At 41.2% G+C, this 19,687-nt stretch overlaps 1 protein-coding gene across 1 annotated transcript in view; it reads right to left on the bottom strand.

The window, feature by feature from the left end:
• Window positions 1-19,687, bottom strand: part of PAPPA2 (pappalysin 2) — a 302,229-nt gene that overhangs the window by 74,086 nt on the left and 208,456 nt on the right. The window contains exons 14-16 of the mRNA XM_037985912.2: window positions 9,547-9,718; window positions 5,298-5,475; window positions 3,901-4,114 (exon numbers count right to left, since the gene is read on the bottom strand). Of these exons, the coding sequence (XP_037841840.2) occupies window positions 3,901-4,114; window positions 5,298-5,475; window positions 9,547-9,718 (564 nt within the window). The remainder of the gene's footprint in view (window positions 1-3,900; window positions 4,115-5,297; window positions 5,476-9,546; window positions 9,719-19,687) is intronic.

The following is a 19,687-nucleotide window of genomic DNA, read 5'->3' on the forward strand; positions in this document are numbered from 1 at the left end:
GTGAGATAAGTGATATCATCAGAGAAATTTGGTGTACAATGGCAGCCTATGAGAGGAGGCCTACAGTCTGGGGAGACCTGGTAAACTTCCTGGATAACGTCACACCTACACTAAAAATAAGAGAGTAAGAGTTAGTCAAGCAAAAGGTTACTGTCAGGGAGAGCTCTGGGAAGAAGGAATTCCACGTCTGAACGCCCTGACTGCCATGGCTTCCATGAAGATATAAAAGAACTCCAGTAGTATTAGAGCCTATGCTAAGAAGGTTGTGTAAGAGCTGAAGGGAAGTGGTCTGCAGGGAAGATAGTGAGCAATGAGGTTGGAGAAGTAAGCAAGGCCCTGCTAGATTGTGCAGGCACTGAAACTATCTTAATATTCAACTTTTTGCCCTTAAATAAAGTGGCAGGTAGGCTGGTCATTCATTTTCATGTGGGGAAATAACAAAACTGGATTTGAGGTTTTTGAAGGCCATTTTTGCTGCAAAGTGGTGAATATATTGAAGGGAAAAGGACTGGAGACAGAAAGATCAGTTCAGAGGTGAAAAATGATAATAGTCTATTATAGAGACTCAACAGCAGGGATGGAGAGAAACAAGCATATCTGAGTCAGTAAGATAATGACAGAGTTGATAACTGATTTGAGAGAAGGTAAAGGGCACTGAAGAGTCTCAGGTGACGTGCAGGCACCCGGTTCAACCAGCTTCACAGAACACAGAAAGATATGCATGTTTGAAAGGAATTATAATAGGCTCTGTTTTGCATAGTTAAGAGTTCAAGATGTAGACAGGATATCCAAGCGGCAACATCCATAGGCAGTTGGTCTTATGGGCCTTATGGCCCTTAAGGGAAGATACTATATTGGCAGGTATGAATTTAGGAACAATCAGCATGCAGATGGTAACTGAGGCTACAGGGTAAATGAGCATCATGCCTGACAAGTTGGAAAAGAGAACTCAGACAAATATCAACTTTAAAGAAATGGGCAGAGGAATAAAGGCAGAAAAGGAAATCAAGGGTGGATAGACAGGAAGAGGGAACACGAATCAGGGAGCAAGATGGAAGAGAATCAAGGAAGAAGAGTTTCAAGAAGGAAGGTGTGGCCAACAACTCTATAACAAAGATCCTGACTCCATTTTTTGAGGTTGGACTGCCCAGGTCTTATTTATGTGTCTGTCTTTATTCCTAACCCAGAGACTGGCACAGAGCATGCAGGGGATGAATATGTCATCTGTGACGTCCCTGGGTAGAATGAGACAAAGCTGGAACAGGGATATCAGAGGAAGTCAAATCCAGCACTTATCATTCTTTTGTGTTGAAACCATGGACTTGAGAAGCAGCAGGAGGGGAATGTATTTGGCTGATATTTTAGTAATTGTTTTCTTTTTTAAAAAAAAGATGAACAAAAAGTAATATCTGGCATAGCATATGTTTTGAACTTCAAAGTTTGTAAAATGCTTTCACGACATTGCCCGACATTCAGCCTCAAAACAACATTGTTGGATATAAATAGTTACTGCTTCCCACATTATAGATGCAAAAACTGAGATACACGGACGTTGAGTATTTTGCTCAGGGTCATGCAAACAAGTTGCAAATATAACCTTCAAAATTTTTTTTTACTACACTGTACAGTAGCATAAAATTATCATGCGCCCATTCTCTCTGGATTGATTTCCCTTCTGCTTTTCTCAATTTCTTCTCTTTGTGCTTGCATGTCCTAGAAAGAAGTTGAGGACCTCATTTGTACAATGCTGGGCTTTTTCCACATGCAAGGATCAAGGCTGACATAGTTCACTGAGTAAACATGAGCAGCAAGTGGCAGTGATTTACGCTAGACTTGCAAATTTCTGATTACCAATCCGCCACCTGCTATGTAAACAGGTGTAAACTAAGATTTAATCAGCTTACATAACACGGTAAATAATTTAATCTTTCCTCAGCATGGTGCTTGTGAATGTCAACGTTTAAGCCCAAACTGATGCTGACATTGTGATGCAAGCATCTACTTTCTCAGTCAGAAAAGCTGTGTCCAAAAATGTCCCTCAAACCCAGAACTCCACCCAGTGTTCTGGGTGGAGGCCTCGTTTTTTCCCAACATAAAGCTGAGACATGGCCCAGAAAACTGGTGATGATCTTGCTGTCTTTAATTCCTCCCGGTCCTGAGACATTTCTCTGGTCCCTGGTCATTTATTCTTCATGGTACTATTCTGCAGATATCTGAGGTGGCTGCTGGTGTGTGAAAAAAGAGGCAAGACTAGAGAGAAAAAAAGCAAGAAAACAGCAGCCTTCAGGGTAATTGTAGTAATGTTTTCACTGGAAGATTACCTGGTACTCACTGCCTATGCAAATTGCCTCTAGATGCTATGAAAATCACAGGCAAATATGCTCTTGGTTGTCAAAAACTGTTTACTGCATCTGCTAGAGACCACTGAACCAGGGAGTGTTGCCTCCTATGAATTTTTCATTAGTATTGTTTATGTTCTAATCAGCCTGGCCCTTCCCTCTGGTGGAAAGGGCAGGGTATGGGCTTGCTCTTTCCCTCCCACTTATGAGCCTGGGCCTTTTCTAGAGTGGAAGGCCCTGGGAGAGGCCATTGCTCTATTGGCCAAACGTTAACATGGTTGAGGGATCAACTAGAGAAAGGGTAAATTGGAGTCAGATAGCTTCCTGATTTTTTTTTTCTGTCCCTTTAGACCATCCTAGCTTACAAGCAAAGGTTGTATGCCCTGGCACCACTGGTAATACCATGGCTAGGATTTTGTTAGTTCAAAAACAAAATCTTAAAAGAATACATATTGACAGGCTTTGAACTAATGTAGCTAGGTAAGTGCTAGGTAAGAAACAGATTTGGTTTCTCCTGTAGCTACATAATTTATGGTAGAGAAAGAATAGCTACTATTTCCTAAATGCAAGGAGTTTCTTTCCCTGAAAGTTTTTTGTTCACTCAGAAAAAGTTGCTTTTTCTGAAACCATTTATTGAGTAATTGGCACAAGCCAGGCACTGGGCTGGATATTGAGTTAACCTTGAGTTGGATATTGAGTTGAAGGTTGAATTATCTTTCAACTCAATACTGATGAAAGCATTATTCTAAACTTAAAAGGATAAGAAGGAGACCTAGAAGAAAGGAAGGAGACCAAGACCCAAGGAGTTAAGTAACTTGCCTGAGGTTACTCAGCTGATAAAGGGGAGATGAGGATTTGAACCCAAAAATGACTCTAGTGAAAGCCCTTCCTCTTAAATTACATTATAAAGTTTTTGTTCTTTCAGATCCCCCACGACATTGGAAGAAAAGTGTTTCTGGCCACAGGTCTAGGAGTGCACATACTTAAAATTCAGGGAGGAGAAAGCAGAAAGACATAATAACAATGTTAATAGCCAAAATGAGTTGAGTTTTATATTTTTAAAGTAAATTTACTGAATTTTATGTTTTATTCATATCATTCATTTAGTTCCTACATCAGCCCTAACTGGTAGATATTTTTTTTGTTATCATCATCCCCTTTTTATAGAAAGAAAATTGAGGCAGAGAAAGGAATTTTCCCAATATCCACAGCTCATAAGGGTCTGCACTGGGGACCAGGCCAGGCCTGCAGTTGTAAACTGGACTGACGTGTATAGGCCGACACAGGTTGGATTCAGGTGACACATACAACACTTGGGATGCTGCTAACTCTTACTTTCAGGGAAAGCGATCATTAGGGCAGAAATTATTTTAAAAAGTACCCAAGTGAGACTGTGGGATCTTCTATGGGACAGAACACATTTACAGAAAGCACAGCAGGTCACCTACCTGTCGTGACTGGAGAATATAGTCCTGCAGGTAAAGAGAGATCATACAGAAAAACAAACATAACAAGCAGCGAGGTAGGTAGAACTCCAAAGACCAGGAACAATTCAACTTACTTCCTGACTTTACCCTCTGCACTTTCTGCCACATAGTACCCTGGTTTGCATTCATATTTGCAGATGGTGCCCACGTCATGGTTGTCCTGGAGGCAGTGAGGCAGGAGCAAGTTGGCATTCAGAATAACAGGGGGAGCATCACACTCCAACTTGCAGTAGACTTCAGGGAGAGACCAGAGACCATCTTCAAGACATGTCAGCCATGGGCTCAGTCCTGACTCCAAGAAAGAGAAGCACAAGATGCTTAGAACAGAGAGCCCAGAAAGATAATCATAGCAGATGAAATAAAAACCTCTCAACTTACTGGTGTCTTTCAAAAGTCACATTATTCTTTCTTGAGTAGCATCTCAAAAATCCCATGTTAAATGTTTGTCCTACATCTTTTTACTTATAGAGCATCCAGTGTGATGCTCTTACATAAAACAGAGGTCAGATAAATATTTCTTGACCCAAATGAAAGAAGGGCTACCAACTAAATCATTACTTCTTTTCCTACCTACAAATAATAAAAAATATAGCAGTGATGGTATCATGGAAAGCATTAAAATAATAATAGATGACACTTTTATAGTGCTTATTATATGCTAGGCACTGTTCTAAGCATTTTACATGTATTAACTTGTGTAAACTTCAAACCTCAAACAACCCTATGAAATAGATCCTATTATTATCCCCTATTATGCAGATGAGGAAATTGGGGATTGGTAACTTGCCCGAATTAGTAAGGGGCAGAATCAGGGTTTGAACAGAGGCAGTTTGGATGCAGAGTTCTGTATTTAAACACTATACTATATGCCTTAGTACAATTCACGGTTTCTCCAAATGCAATCCATGAACTACTCACCATAGCATCATTATCTCACCCCAGACTCACTAAGTAAGAATCTCTTGGAAAAGGTTCAGGAATCTGCAATTATAGCAAGCCTCCTGAGTCATTATTAAGCACATCAAAGTCTGAGAAGCCATCAGTTAGAGCAGGCTCCACCCCATCTTTATCTCTAACCAGCACTAAAGCCAGGGACAAAGTCACACATTACTCAAAGGATGGTTGTTAAATATTAAATTTTAAAATGTACACAATAGACTGTATCTTGATTATGAATATTATCAGGACAACCATTCTAGTAGGCTTGCCTCTGGGGTACACATCATCAAATAAAAATAGAGGAAAGTCTAAGATTCCTTCATTCATGAGAACCTGAGCCAGTGCATCCTTTCAAGTAGTTGGGGACAAAGAGTGGTGTTGCCCTTTGGGACCTTTCCGGAGTTATCAGAAGATGGTGACACAGTGGAGCAAATGGGAAAGGTGTTGGCGTGATGAAAAGAGTCCCAAAGTACCCTCAAGAGCGAGGGATGGAAGAGAACTTGCATACAGTTCCTGGTTGACCAGACAATACCTTGCAGCTTGGCTGGTGGGACACAAGAGATTGAGCAGCGTTTCAGAAAGTTGGTTCCCTCTGAGCAGGAGAAGTTTGCATAGTTCACCAAAGACAGGTCGGGAACACCACAGTCCACGGGAAGGCAGCTCACATTCTGGTCCCAGTGCCCAGAAGAACATGTGAGCAGAATTTCCTTCTAGAAACAGAGAAATTGCTTCTGTCAAAGTCACAATAAAAGGCTTATGAGAGTAGTTTCCAGGCTTTAGAAGAGTCTTGGTGATTATCTGTCTAAACATTTAAAACAGGACAAATTATTTTGCCTTTCTCCCTCTTCAGGCCTCATTGTTTTAATATACATTCTTACAATACTCAGTATGATGCTGATAAAAGAAGGCTGCTAGTGCCAGAGAATCATGACATGGCAAGACTCCTTCAGGCCATCTCTGTTGTCTGCTTTCCAGTTGCTCCTCCAGACCTGTTCTCAACTCTTCTCCGCCCTGCTCTGGTCCAGAGAAACTGACCCCAGTGGATTTCATGCCTCTGACTTGTACTTGCATTCAGATCCAGGACACAGTGTCAGGAGCCTGGAGAGGGAGAGGGGAAGAGGGAGGCCAGGGTGCTGATTCTCCCCACTCTCTCCCAAGGGTCACTGCAGATTGGCTACATCTTCTAGAAGCCTGCTCCACATAGTTTCTGCTCCTTCTTCCTGTAATTCTGCACTCCTAAGGTAAACCTTTCAGGCCTAGGGGTGATAACTGAACCCTTTCACCTGGGATACTGCACCATCTCCTTGTGATTTTCCTATATCCTGCCTACACATTTATGAGTGGTTCCTTGATTAAATTCTCTCAAATTGCCCACTTTTGAGTATGTCATCTGTCTCCTGCTGGCACTCTTATTAATAAGCCAACTGATAATGCTACTGAAAATAATTACCTCCACTGGGAATGGTGCTGAGAGTTAATGCATACAAGGCATCTTCCAAACCTTGTAGTTAAATGTGAGAGATTCTAGCCATTTCCTAGGGCCTGCCATTTCAGTAAGGCAGCCCTAGAGCACATTGCTACAAATTCAATGAAGACATATTTATTGAGCACTTAGAAGGGCTAGGTCCTGTCCTAAACAAGATATCTTCCAGGAACTAAAAATCGACCAGGCAAGCAAATCTCATGTTGAAACAATTATTCAAAAACATGTGAAGGGGGAAGAATAGAAAGGAGAAAAAGAGGGAGGAAGGCAGAAAAGAAAGTAAAGAAGGAAATGTTAAGAGCTACATTTTTGTTTGTATCCTATCCCCTTCTGTAATGGTTAGAAAGGATGCCATATAAAGACTGCAAACCATCAAACAGAAGTAGAAAACTGAGATCAAGAAGAAAGAAAACATAAATATGCAACAATAAAGCCATACTGTATAATGCATGCTCCTGTATGATGGTACAACAGGAGCTGGAGGAGGAACTGCCATCCTCGGCCAGGGAGGACAGCATGTAGAAGTTCCACAGAAGAGGTAATACAGGATTGGCCTTTGAAAAATGATCAGGACTTCCCAGCAGTACACGGGGAGGTGGGAGAAGAAGGTGTCTAGTTGGGGGGGGGAATGTAACAAGCTAGGACCTGGAGACCTAGAAGCTTATCACTTGTTTGAAAAACGCACAGCCAACATTCTAGCTACTGGATTATCAAAGGTAAAAGGCAGAAAGGGGAGTTTCTATGGCTGAGTCAGCCATCCTGCCAGGAAATCACAGTGGCACCAAAGCCACAGGTAAAATGACTGCTTAAGGCACCTGTCACCCCCGACACCAACTCCTGGCTAGCTGCTCCTTCCCGGTTCCCCATGTTTCCCTGTTGCTTGCCAGAAGGACCCAGTTCAAAGCCAGACACAATTTTCTGTTTAGTTTCGGTTCTTGTGTCAACAAAAAGCAAATATCCCCACTGTCTTGGGATCACGAGCAGGGATTGTATAATTTCCTTCATGGGGCCAGCCTCAAGTGACAGCACGTTTGGTCAGCTGGAGAGTGTCGTTGCTGACTGCACCATGTGGTTGGCAAACAGCGAGCTCCCACCCTTCTCCCAGCCCAGATGCTGCCCCTCACTCACTTAACACAGCATGCAAGTCTGGCTCTAACTACAACGAGCCACTATCACTTAAAGAATGCCTCTCCAGACTGGGGACAGTGGCTGACATCTGTAATCCCAGCACTTTGGGAGGGCGAGGTGGGCAGATCACAAGGTCGGCAGATGGAGACCATTCTGGCTAACACAGAATGAAACCCGTCTCTACTAAAAATACAAAAATTAGTCGGGCATGGTGGCATTCACCTGTAGTCCCAGCTACTCAGGAGGCTGAGGCAGGAGAATCGCTTGAACCCGGGAGGTGGAGATTGGGAGGTTGCAGTGAGCTGAGATAGTGCCACTGCACTGCAGCCTGGGCAACTGGGTGACAGAGCAAGACTCTGTCTCAAAACAAACAAACAAACAAAGAACGTCTCTCAAAATCTGCATATATTGCATATATTGCCTAGTGTTTCTCCTGTCTGTGTTAGGTATTGTCCATTTTGTTTTCAATTTGCTTCTAATTTTAATGCATTAAACATGTTGTCTTTTCTTCTCTCCCCTTCTTCACCTATCACATGAGTAGATTCAGTCCCTGCATTTTTTTCCAGTCTTTTTATTTCTTTTCTGGAGTGGACATTCCTTTGCCTGAGTTGAGATGGGTGAAGAACAGGTAATAAGGGCTCTGCCATCCTGACTAAAGCATCACAGACCAAGAAGCTGGTGCCTCAAGGTATATTAAACCTGTTTCTCTCTAGGCAGAAACTAAGCCAGCTGAAGCCAAAGTGCATACCTTTAAATCCTGACGTCTCTAAGCAAGTGAAATTCTCCCACAGGTTCCCAACCTATTAAGCAATCAATTGGCACAAAATAAAAAAAAAAAAATCAACTCTTGTAAGTCACTGATGTCTAGTTAACAGTTGTGTGTCCACTCTTTTCTTATGAGACAACATCTTTCTGGTTTTTTTTCCTCAAGCACCATCATCTCTTCCCTAGGGCATCCTTCTTCTATCTTATAATATGGTCATGTTTTCTAATGGCTGATATCATGTTTAAAATTTCTCTGTAGGGAATTGAAGACTCTCTAAAGGAAAGATGGAAAACAGAATTCTTAGTTGAGAATACATGATCATGCTCATAATACTGACAACGGTTAGAGTGCTATGTACCTATCATTTTGCTAAAAGCATTTACATTATTTCCAGTCATTATCATAACTCAATCAGATAAGCACTCTGTTCTAATCATTTTAACAGGAGATCGAGACCATCCTGGCGAACACGGTGAAACCCCGTCTCTACTAAAAAAATACAAAAAATTAGCCGGGCGAGGTGGCGGGCGCCTGTAGTCCCAGCTACTCGGGAGGCTGAGGCAGGAGAATGGCGTGAACCCGGGAGGCGGAGCTTGCAGTGAGCTGAGATCCAGCCACTGCACTCCAGCCTGGGAGACAGAGCGAGACTCCATCTCAAAAAAAAAAAAAAAAAAAAAAAAAAAAAACGTGAAAACAAGCTTAAAGAGATTAATTTGTTTTGCTTATTTTTTAATCCAAAGTTACACATCTTATATACAGTGGAGCCAAAATTTAATTCTGATCTGTCTCCTGAGCCATCCTGTTAATCTACATATTCTACTACCTCCAGACCAGCTTGAAATTCTGAAGATGGTGCTGTAGAAATTTGAAATGAAGCTTGTAGAAATTTGGAAAATTTGGCCAGAGTTAGAATCATGACAGAATCTCTGCCTCAGTAACAGCTTTAATGCTTCTGGGGAGAAAATCAGATTCTATTTCTTCAGTCTTTTTGTTGGAGGGTTGTTGGGGGGTGGGTGGACAGTGTGAACCACAGACATGCTGATTACAACCGATCTTTACTGAAAATTACAGACAAGTCTGAACTTTGGCATTCTCATCTTAAAGGTAAAAGAAGGGAAAATAATTTCTGATAGAAAGACAAACAAGGGAGAAGAACAGAATAAGCACTCCCATTTACTGCCCACCTTAGGAGAAATTTAAAACCCACTTAATCAGCACTGTACATACTTTTATATACCTTGCATTTCTATTAAGCCATCCTTCTTTCTGCTTGTTAGAGCCCCCATGTTTTCCTTTCAAATGGCTTAAAAACATCTGCTCTTTCCCTGTGGAGCCAGAGAGAAGAGCATGAATACCCCCCCTTCCCAGGAACTTGGTCCTGGTGATCATGATCTTTCCACTCACCTGCATGGGCCTGATGTACTGCCCACCACTGGCCTGAAGGGCAAATCCCCTTTGACAAGTGATAGCACACTTCATGAGACCTGGGCCTATAGAGGTACAGTTCACCACATCGGCGTGATCAAGCAGCAATGACGGACAGCTGTCCTGCTTCCCACAGGGCTGATGGACACAGCTGGGATGAGAGAAACAGAAGCATCTTAGGACTCGTTGAGAACTAGTAAGGAGCAGCGATGACTTTGCAGCTCCGTCTGGGAGGGCTCCTAAACCAGAGAGAACAATTTTCTCCAAAACCGATATTTAACTCATCCCCTTTTTGCTCTACTACCCAACACCATGCAGCAAATAATAAACATAAAAACTAACAGCTAACAAGTAACAGTTAGCTGAATTTCTATGGCTTTTTCTTCCAGAAGGATCAAATAGTGATGAAATGAGGTGGAGAACATATTCCGAGAGTTCTGCATGGTTCAGAAATGAACAGATCATGGGATGACACTCAAAATATTTAACAACCAGTACTGCTGGGTCCCAAGCAATTAGAACAAATCCAGAACAAAGCTCAGGAGTGAAATCTGAAGGCCCCTAGTTATGTCAGGCATCAGTCTTTCAAATGTTTGATCACAAGGTGACACAGAAGGCCACGCCTGAAGGGCCTAGGTTTCTGAGATGACAGAAAGGCAACACCAATTTACCGATTGGTATGGAAATATTTTGACAACTGCTAAAGCCATAGCAGTACATACCACTGAAGACTAGCACAGACTCAGCAGAAATGGAACCGGTTACTGGAAGAGGAAACTCACACATCTTGAATCCATGTCCCATGCTTTACTTATGCTAGATGCTTCCACAGACATCCTCTCAGCAGAGAACTGCTATCTTGGATTGCCAGGGCCAATCTAGACTCAGCCTGGACCATAACAGCAGCAAGAATACACTGGAGCAAAATGAGTGTCACCCTCTTGCCATGGCAGAACCATGGAGGTTAATAATAAGGGCATTAGCCTCAGGCTCTCTGGAACTGAATCCTGGACCCATCATTTACCATCTGTTTGATTTGGAGTGAGTTATTCATTCCCAAGTGCTTCAGCTTCTTCCCTTATAAGATGGGGATAATTATGGCAACCTCACAGAGTTGTTATTCCTCTACTGCTTCACTGCAGAAGGCCTCAGTGGTCTGTTTGCTGTTAGTCACCCCATTTTTTTGTTCTCCCATTTCAGTACCTTTGCTCAATTTGTTGAGATTTCTACAAGGCCTTCTGCTATGGTTTGCATATGGTTTGTTCCCAAAAAACTCATGGTGAAATTTGATTCCCAATGTGGCAGTATTGGTAGGTGGGGCCTAGTGGAAGGTATTTGGGTCATGAGGGCAGATCCCTCATGAATAGCTTAGTGCTGTTTTCATGGTGGTGACTGAATTAGTTCTCACTGGAATAGGTTAGTTCCCACGAGAGCAGGTTGTTATAAAGTCAGGGTGCCTCTCAAATTTTGCACCTTTGCATGTGTTTGCTTCTGCTATGTATGACACAACAAGAAAGCTGAGCAGATGCCAGCGTCATGCTTCTTGCACTTCCAAGACTATAGAACTATGAGCTAAATGAATCTCTTTTCTTTAAAAATTTCTCACAATCAGGCATTTGGTTATAGCAACACAGAATGAGCTAAGACACCCTCCTTCTCAAAGTCCCTTCAGATGCCCTCTTCCTTTGAACTTCCCAGTGAGATTTAAAAAGTAACTCACTTCTAGCATTTCTTTTGCTTTATGTTGTGTTATAGTCATGTATGCATTTTCTCATTCTTTAATCAGTGAATTAACTTATTTATCCTTTTATTCACAAAGTAATTAGTATATGAGTGTCTCCTAAATGCTCAATGTCCCAACCAGATTATGAACATTTTGAAGAGGAAAACTGGCTCTTACCCACTTTACATTAAACACATGACTTGCTGTAGTCGACACAATAAAAATTTGCCAAATTAAGATTGTTCATGTTATAGACAGCAAAGTCAGTCCTTGGCTATCAAAATGAGAAATTTGTTAAATGTTATAATGACAAGTAGGGATCTGAAATATGAAAATATCATTAAACACTGATTCAACCATCTTTCTCCACTCATTCATTAATAAGCATTTACTGAGCACTTTCTGTTGGGAAGGCATTGATCTGAGTACCAGTGGTATAAGAACCATACTCTTAGGGAATACATAGTCTAGTATGGAAGACTAACAAGATATTTTCTTGCTTTTGATGTTGTTGTCCCTGGTGCTAATTATTAGCCCAAAAGATATGACTACTATGAATCTTGTCATCAGTAGTGTGCTCTGTTTCCCCCTGAATTGTGTTAGTGGTCAACTATTCTATCAAAGATCTGGGCAATGATATGAGAAAGTAGAATAAACATCATTGAATATGCACCTACTACCTTGAAATAATTGAGTCTTGACTTAAAAAGCACTAGCCCCAAAAGGATGGATTCAAACTAAACATGCTAAAGTTGTTGACCCTGCTCTTACGGCCTTGGGATGTAAATTATATGCCAACGATACTCTCATTTCTTTTCTCTACGTTTATTATGTATAAGTTGGAAGAATTGGAGGTGATCAGTGTGAAGAAAATGTTTTCACAAGTTTAAGCCCTGGTTATTTCCTGTGATGATGAAGTATCCATTCTGAGACCTGATGAAGGAAGAAAAATATAAGGTGGGGGTTGTTAATGAGTCAGCCCCAGTTCCCCAAATTCAATGCTGATATGCAATGTAGGAAATACATTTTTGTCTCCAAATATTTACTTAATCTATCTGACAAGGAAGCTAAAATCTGACTATCCTTTATGAAATGTGATCATGATGCTTCATTAGTGATGCTAAAAAACTCCAGTTCTTTAGATGCCACATGCCACGGATGTTCCAAACGTAATCTCTTCTTCAGCATGCTAAACAGGAAGTACTGGAAAACAGAGAGTCATTAATACTCTCGTCCACATCAGTTTATTGGAAAGAAGTTAGGGTGAAAAGAGCAAGTGCTGTTTTGAGTGACTTCGTCCAATTAATCCATGCCATCATTGAAGACAAATACATGTTGAGACAAGACATAAAACAAATGCTCTGAACGAGCCTCCCTCCATCAAAATGGGAACTACTATTGTTATGACTGCCAGTGTGAGCAGTCCATCCGGCAGGAGCAGCAAGGGAGGAAGAATGAGACAGGGGAGAATATGAGAGGGGAAAGTGGCATGAAATAAGACCAACACCAAAAAAAAAAAAAAAAAAAAAAAGAAAAAAAAAAAAGAAAAGGACCAAACCCAGACCTGTTTATGAAGTGAGAAATGGTTTTAGGGCAGCTGCTGCAAATTCTTTCACTAGCTTATATTTCCATTTGCTTCCTTTTTAAGGAATTTGTTTTATGAGGACGGAGTTTGTCAGGTCGTTAGCTTCTGATGGCATCTGGTACCAATTGTAGACTTCTCTCCCTTGCACCCCAACCCCAAAAGCCCTTTTGGGTTTCTCTTCCACTACAAACACTGCTTCTCTGAGTGAGGTTGTTGTGTTCTCCATTATCCCACCCTCCCAGTACATTCTCCTCTCTACCTAATGCTACATAAGTACTAAAAGTAATTCATCTTAAAACTCAAAAGCTTTCCTCTTATGGTCTTTGGACAAACCTTACTGAAAGTGGCAGAAGTGAAGCCTTACAATGCCCCAGAGAAGTGGGAAGTTAGGTATTTATCTTGGTTTGACATACAAGGAAACTAAAGCTGTTTGGAGACTGGCTGGAGGCCACACAGCGAGTCAGAGGAAAATCCTCAGGCTGGATCTCAGAGCCCTCACTCTCAGGGCCAGCCTAGACCACCAGGCCATCTCCCGTGGGATGAGGTTGCTTTCCTGTTGCTTTCTTCCCAATTCAGGAGCTAGCAGCAGAGGCCAGAGTGAGCCAAGGAGCTTCTCAGCAGGGTAGGCAAGAGAAAAACATAGCATATTTAATAGTCCCATAGTTTTGAGCAGTTCTCTTTTAAATAACAGTAAATCAAGTGATGATATTTGTCCAGCTGCCACTGTCTGCACGATACCCTGCCCAGTGTGCATCCTCTTTTGGCAACACCCTCTCTCTTTCCATCTATGTTTCCAGCTCTTTCCCCACCCCATTACAATGTGTTCTCAGGTAAGAATATGATGTACCCAGTCAGATGTGATTCGCAGGTATTTCCATCTTAACAAGAGTCAGTGTTTTAAGCCAAATGATTTTTTCACAAGGGAGGTTTAAGTCAGTAGGTCTTTACAAATCATACTATGTGGATGACCACCTACACATAACCCTAGCTTTGCTCTTTACCTCTCCACTCTGATAAGCCTCTACTCTCTTTCTGCTGGTCTTCACTTCCAATGCCATTGTGTTATAAGGTTTTAAAACATGCTTTTGGTTGAGGAATTTCTGTTCAAAATGTATGTTAACCTTTGGCTATTGTCCTCTTGTACAGAACCTGCCTGTGGGCACCCAGGCACAATCCTAGCAATGCCCTGCAATAATGATGTGTGTTTTTCCCTTGCTAGTTGTGTACGTGAATGATGCCTGTACTTGGGAAGCCTCTGTTGGCATACTCCCTTAAGAGTGGCCCTCTTATTCCATGAGGCAGGCTTTACCATAGCTGTGCACTAGACTCACTTAGGAAGCTTTTTAAAAAATTTACTCCTGCTCTATCCCCTGAAAATGTTGATTCTGTAGGCCTGCAGGGGAATTCCAGAATTTGATGTTTATAAGTTTCAAAGTGTTGATACTCACTAGGAGTAAAGCTCAACCCCATAAAGATCTAGATATATGTAACCTGAAAATATGTCAATAAATTCTATAGGCCAAGACTGACTCCAGAAGGAGACATTGGCCTCACTGCTTCATCATTATGTTTTATTATATTAAACTCAAATTATCACAAAGAAGCCACAAGGTAGATCAAAAGCATAAAACATATCCCCTGTTCTGAAGAAACTTTGAATACAGCTGAAGAGAAAAAAATAATTAAATCATGTGTTACTGCTTATAAATTCATGGCTATTTCTGAGAAAGTTTTATTATTGAATTTGATGTGACTTTAATGAATGAATGCAATTTGGAAAGGCAAGAGATGCCTGGAAAGTTTTCTCCAGTTCTTTACAGACAGAACAAAGGAAAAGCAGAAATCTCAAAACATGGATAAAAACATCATTTCCCCTAAAACTGTGAACTGAGGAAAATTCAGTGTGTGCAGATCTCTTAACTCCTGACTAACAACGTTAGATAATTCTATACAGAAAGGAGTCAACCTTTATATCGGAAGACAGACTTAGGGGCAGGTTCAGACTTAGGGGCAGGTTCCCAAAGTCTTCCTACATCTTTCAATAGTTAGCGAGGAACAGGGTAAGGTAGACACCAGAAAACAGACATCATTCTTTGCAGATAGAGTGGCCAGCCCCACCAACAAACTTTCCAAGAACTGTCCCCCAGAGAATGCCAAACCAGGCAGCTCTTTTAGTCATCCATTTTTTGAGACCATCACAGGGACATTGGCACAGCTTCCAACCCAAGTCCATATTTGCGGAGCTCAGTAGTTCCTAACAAATAGGCAAAGTCCTGTTATTCTGCCTACAGCTGCCCTGAAACTTTGGTTCAGGGTTCCCCTGAGGGTCTGAGCCAATCTGAAAGAACTTCAGAAGGTTACAACAATACTTCAGAGTCAGTCAGAATCAGTACTAAAATCATTTTTTCTCCTATGTAAGAATGTGTGAAAGATTAAAGACCCCATTTCCTGATTGTGATGGAGGTGGGGGAGGGTGGGCATTTAACAACCATTTTAGAGGAACCAGAGCTCATTAAAATGGAAACAGATCTTAAAGAGAATTCAACTCAAATTTCTTGTATTAAATGAGAAAACTTAGCCCAAAAGAAATGATGTGATATTTCAGAACTTCCTGCAACACTAAGATTGTAATGTAACAACAAAGAAGCACTTAATTGAGTTTTAGTTCAGACTTAAAATCAGGGTGACATCAGCTCATAAACTTTTCTAAAGTCAATATCCACCCTCCCTCAGGCATTCATAAAAGTCTGATCACAACTTTTATCTAGCATCTAGCTTTGCTGAAGAGAAACTGGCATCTGTACCACACTTTTCAAGAAACAATACAGTGTGATGAAGAAAGTAGTAGACCAAGGCCACATGACTTGGGTTCTGGTCTTGGCTTGCCCCTGCTGGCCTCTAGGACCTTGGGCAAGTATCTTAACCATCCTGGCCTTCCATCTGCAAATTAGTAAAATGATGGGGTTGAACTGGCTTCTATCAAAGGGCCTTTCCAGCTTTAACATGGTATTGAGTTTCACAGATGAGGTGATGGTGGTATTGGTGTGGGAGTGCAGAAAACCCATGAACAGGCAGGATGTGGTAGAGAACTCAAGAAAGAGTTTCTCATAATCTTTCTTGCCCAGTGTATTTTTTTAGTGTAATGTCCCAACTTTTCAGTTGTTTAGTTAAACAAAATATTGTAATTCATTTATCCAAGCAGTACCACCCCTGACTAAATAGCAATCCCAGAGGTCTTTCTAGAAACAGCTCTTTGAAGGTTAAGTAGTAAAAGAGGATCAGATTTTTCTCTATTATTTTACTTCATTGTATTGATTCTTATGGAAATAAGAGGGTATGGGCTAAGAAGGAATACATGCTCTGAATTTGGCAGCAGATAGGAGTCGGATGTATAGAATGCACAGTGGACTGGATGAGACAGAGTCCTCATTTAATTTTCCCACCACCAACTGAAAACCAAATGTAACGACAATAACAGCATTCATCCTTAGATAGCTTTGCTATTTATCCAAACTAACAGAGAAAAAAAGTCTTGATTCTGACTCCCCATTCTGCTTCCTCCTCATCTGACTTCATCTCTGCTTTGTAGGACAGGAACCAGGTTAAATGTTAAATATATTTCCTTCTTGAGAGGACCGATGCTGGTACTTTGAGGTGTTGAGAACCCTACTAACTGGGAAAATAAAATTAATTCAAGTTCTTCTCCTCTGAAGATTCTCATCTGAGGGAAACAGAGGAATCTCAGCAGTAATTCTGATTCTTCCTTCGCATGATAGAAAAATGTTGAATTATTATGCCAAACCGACTTCTCCTTCCATTCCTGTATCCTGGGAAAGTGGAAGTTTCTCTGCCCCTTTATTTAAGTCTCAGCACAGAGTTTGGTTTCTCAAAATAGATCTGTCAGGAAATGTCCATCTCTTCCTAGAATGTGACCTATTTGCAAGTTCAGAACTAGACTTGGAGGTCCCAGTGCTGGGCAAATTGCTTCACTCATTTTTGATTCTGGATATGGGCTTTACCATGTTTGTCTGTAGATGGATTAAAGACTTAAATGTAAGACCCCAAACCATAAAAACCCTAGAAGAAAACCTAGGCAATACCACTCAGGACATAGGCATGGGCAAAGATTTCATGAATAAAACACCAAAAGCAATGGCAGCAAAAGTCAAACTAGACAAATGGGATCTAATTAAACTAAAGAGCTTCTACACAGCAAAAGAAACTATCATCAGAGTGAACAGGCAACCTACAGAATGAGAGAACATTTTTGCACTCTACCCATCTGACAAAGGGCTAATATCCAGAATCTACAAAGAACTTAAACAAATTTACAAGAAAAAAACAAACAACCCCATCAAAAGGTGGGCAAAGGATATGAACAGACGCTTCTCAAAAGAAGACATTTATGCAGCCAACAGACATATGAAAAAATGCTCATCATCACTGGTCATCAGAGAAATGCAAATCAAAACCACAATGAGATACCATCTCATGCCAGTTAGAATAGTGATCATTAAAAAGTCAGGAAACAACAAATGCTAGAGAGGATGTCGAGCAATAGGAATGCTTTTACACTGTTGGCGGGAGTGTAAATTAGTTCAACCATTGTGGAAGACAGTGTGGTGATTCCTCAAGGATCTAGAACTAGAAATACCATTTGACCCAGCAATCCCATTACTGAGTATATACCCAAAGGATTACAAATCATGCTACTATAAAGACACACGCACACGTATGTTTATTGTGGCACTATTCACGATAGCAAAGACTTGGAATCAACCCAAACATCCATCAATAATAGACTGTATAAAGAAAATGTGACACATATACACCAGGAATACTATGCAGCCATAAAAAAGGATGAGTTCATGTCTTTTGCAGGGACATGGATGAAGCTGGAAACCATAATTCTCAGGAAAATATCACAAGGACAGAAAACCAAACACCGCATGTTCTCACTCATAAGTGGGAGTTGAACAATGAGAACACACGGACACAGGGAAGGGAACATTACACACCGGGGCCTGTTGGGGGGTAGGAGACTGGGGGAGGGATAGCGTTAGGAGAAATACCTAACGTAAGTGATGAGTTGATGGGTGCAGCAAACCAACATGGCACATGTATATCTATGCAACAAACCTGCACGTTGTGCACATGTACCCTAGAACTTAAAGTATAATAATAATAATAATAAGAGTATCATCTACAGGCCCCCTGCCTTTCTGAAGAGAAACAGATTTACATCACACAGCCAAAAGTGCTCTCTTTCAAAAGCCCTGTCTCTCACCGAGTTTCAGAACTCATGATTTTAACACAGATTATAAAATCTCTGGAATACCAAAGAAAGAATGAAAACAATTCAAACTGCAGACTACTATGCAGTTAATGTGCTTCCTAGCACTTGCCCAGGGAAGCAGAATCATTTATTTAAAATGACAAAAAGATATGTATATATTAGCTGACCCTTGAACAACGTGAGTCTGAACTTTGCCAGTCCACCTACATACATATTTTCTTCCACCTCTCCCACCCTTGAGACAGCAGAGCCAACCCCTCCTATTCTTTCTCCTCCTCAACCTATTCAACATGAAGACAATGAGGATGAAGATCTTTATGATGATACACTTCCACTTAATAAATTGTCAATATGGCCAGGCGCAGCGGCTTACGCCTGTAATCCCAAAACTTTGGGAGGCCGAGGTGGGTGGATCACTTGAGGTCAGGAGTTCGAGACCAGCCTGACCAACATGGTGAAACCCCATGTAGTAAACTACAAAATTAGCTGGGTGTGATGGCGCATGCCTGTAATCCTAGCTACTTGGGAGACTGAGGCAGGAGAATTGCTTGAACCCGGGAGGTGGGCATTGCAGTGAGCCGAGATTGTGCTGCACCACTGCACTCCAACCTGGGCAACAAGAGTGAAACTCTTTCTCAAAAAATAAATAAATAAATAAATAAATAAATAAGAAGAAGAATTTGTAAATAATTTTTTTCCTCATGATTTTCCTAATAAGATTTTTTCTCTAGCTTACAATATTATAAAAATAGAGTATGTAATATATTTGATATGTCAAATATGTGTTAATGGACTTTACGTTATTGGTAATGCTTCCAGTCAACAGTAGGCTTTCAGTAAACTGCGGGGAGGTCAAAAATTATGGGGAAATTTTTGACTGTATGAAGGTCAGTGGCCCTAATCCATGTGCTGTTCAAACGTCAAATCTACATGCTTTTCTCCTCCCAACACACATGATTTGCAAAGGCAGTAGCCATCTCCCTGTGGGGCACTTCCTAAAGAGCAATGATCACTGGCACCCTCCAAGGGACTGCACTGCTGACTCTCTCTCTATTATTTATTCCTGGATACAAATTAAGCTATTCACTAGTGAATGACACTTCCCCAGCTACATTCATAGGCTGAGCCTGGGAAACTGTGAAACATGAAGAGTTAGGTGAGAACAACACAGCCCCGTGATGAAGTTTAATGGGCATAAGCTTCAGACTGTGTCACTCCTAGAACAGTACCTACAGGGCAGGAAGACAGGGTAGCCTGGCTTCTCTGTGGGCTGTACATAAGCTATGGCTAAATGGAAGTCTTAAGGATTTGCGATCCAGCTCCTTGAATGGCTCTCAAATTCACATGCAGAAGTAAGAAGAACATAAAACACCTGCGGGGTCGCTTTGGGACTCTACCTCTCCCTACTTCTCCTTGGTTTATTTTCCTTGTAAATTTCTAGACTCCCCAACAGAAGCTTCATGTTGCTTCTGTCATCTTCTAATCCTAGAGTTTACCAGTCCTTGGTTGATATCAG

Source organism: Chlorocebus sabaeus, chromosome 25 (assembly GCF_047675955.1).
Source record: "Chlorocebus sabaeus isolate Y175 chromosome 25, mChlSab1.0.hap1, whole genome shotgun sequence".
Taxonomy (NCBI): Eukaryota; Metazoa; Chordata; class Mammalia; order Primates; family Cercopithecidae; genus Chlorocebus; species Chlorocebus sabaeus.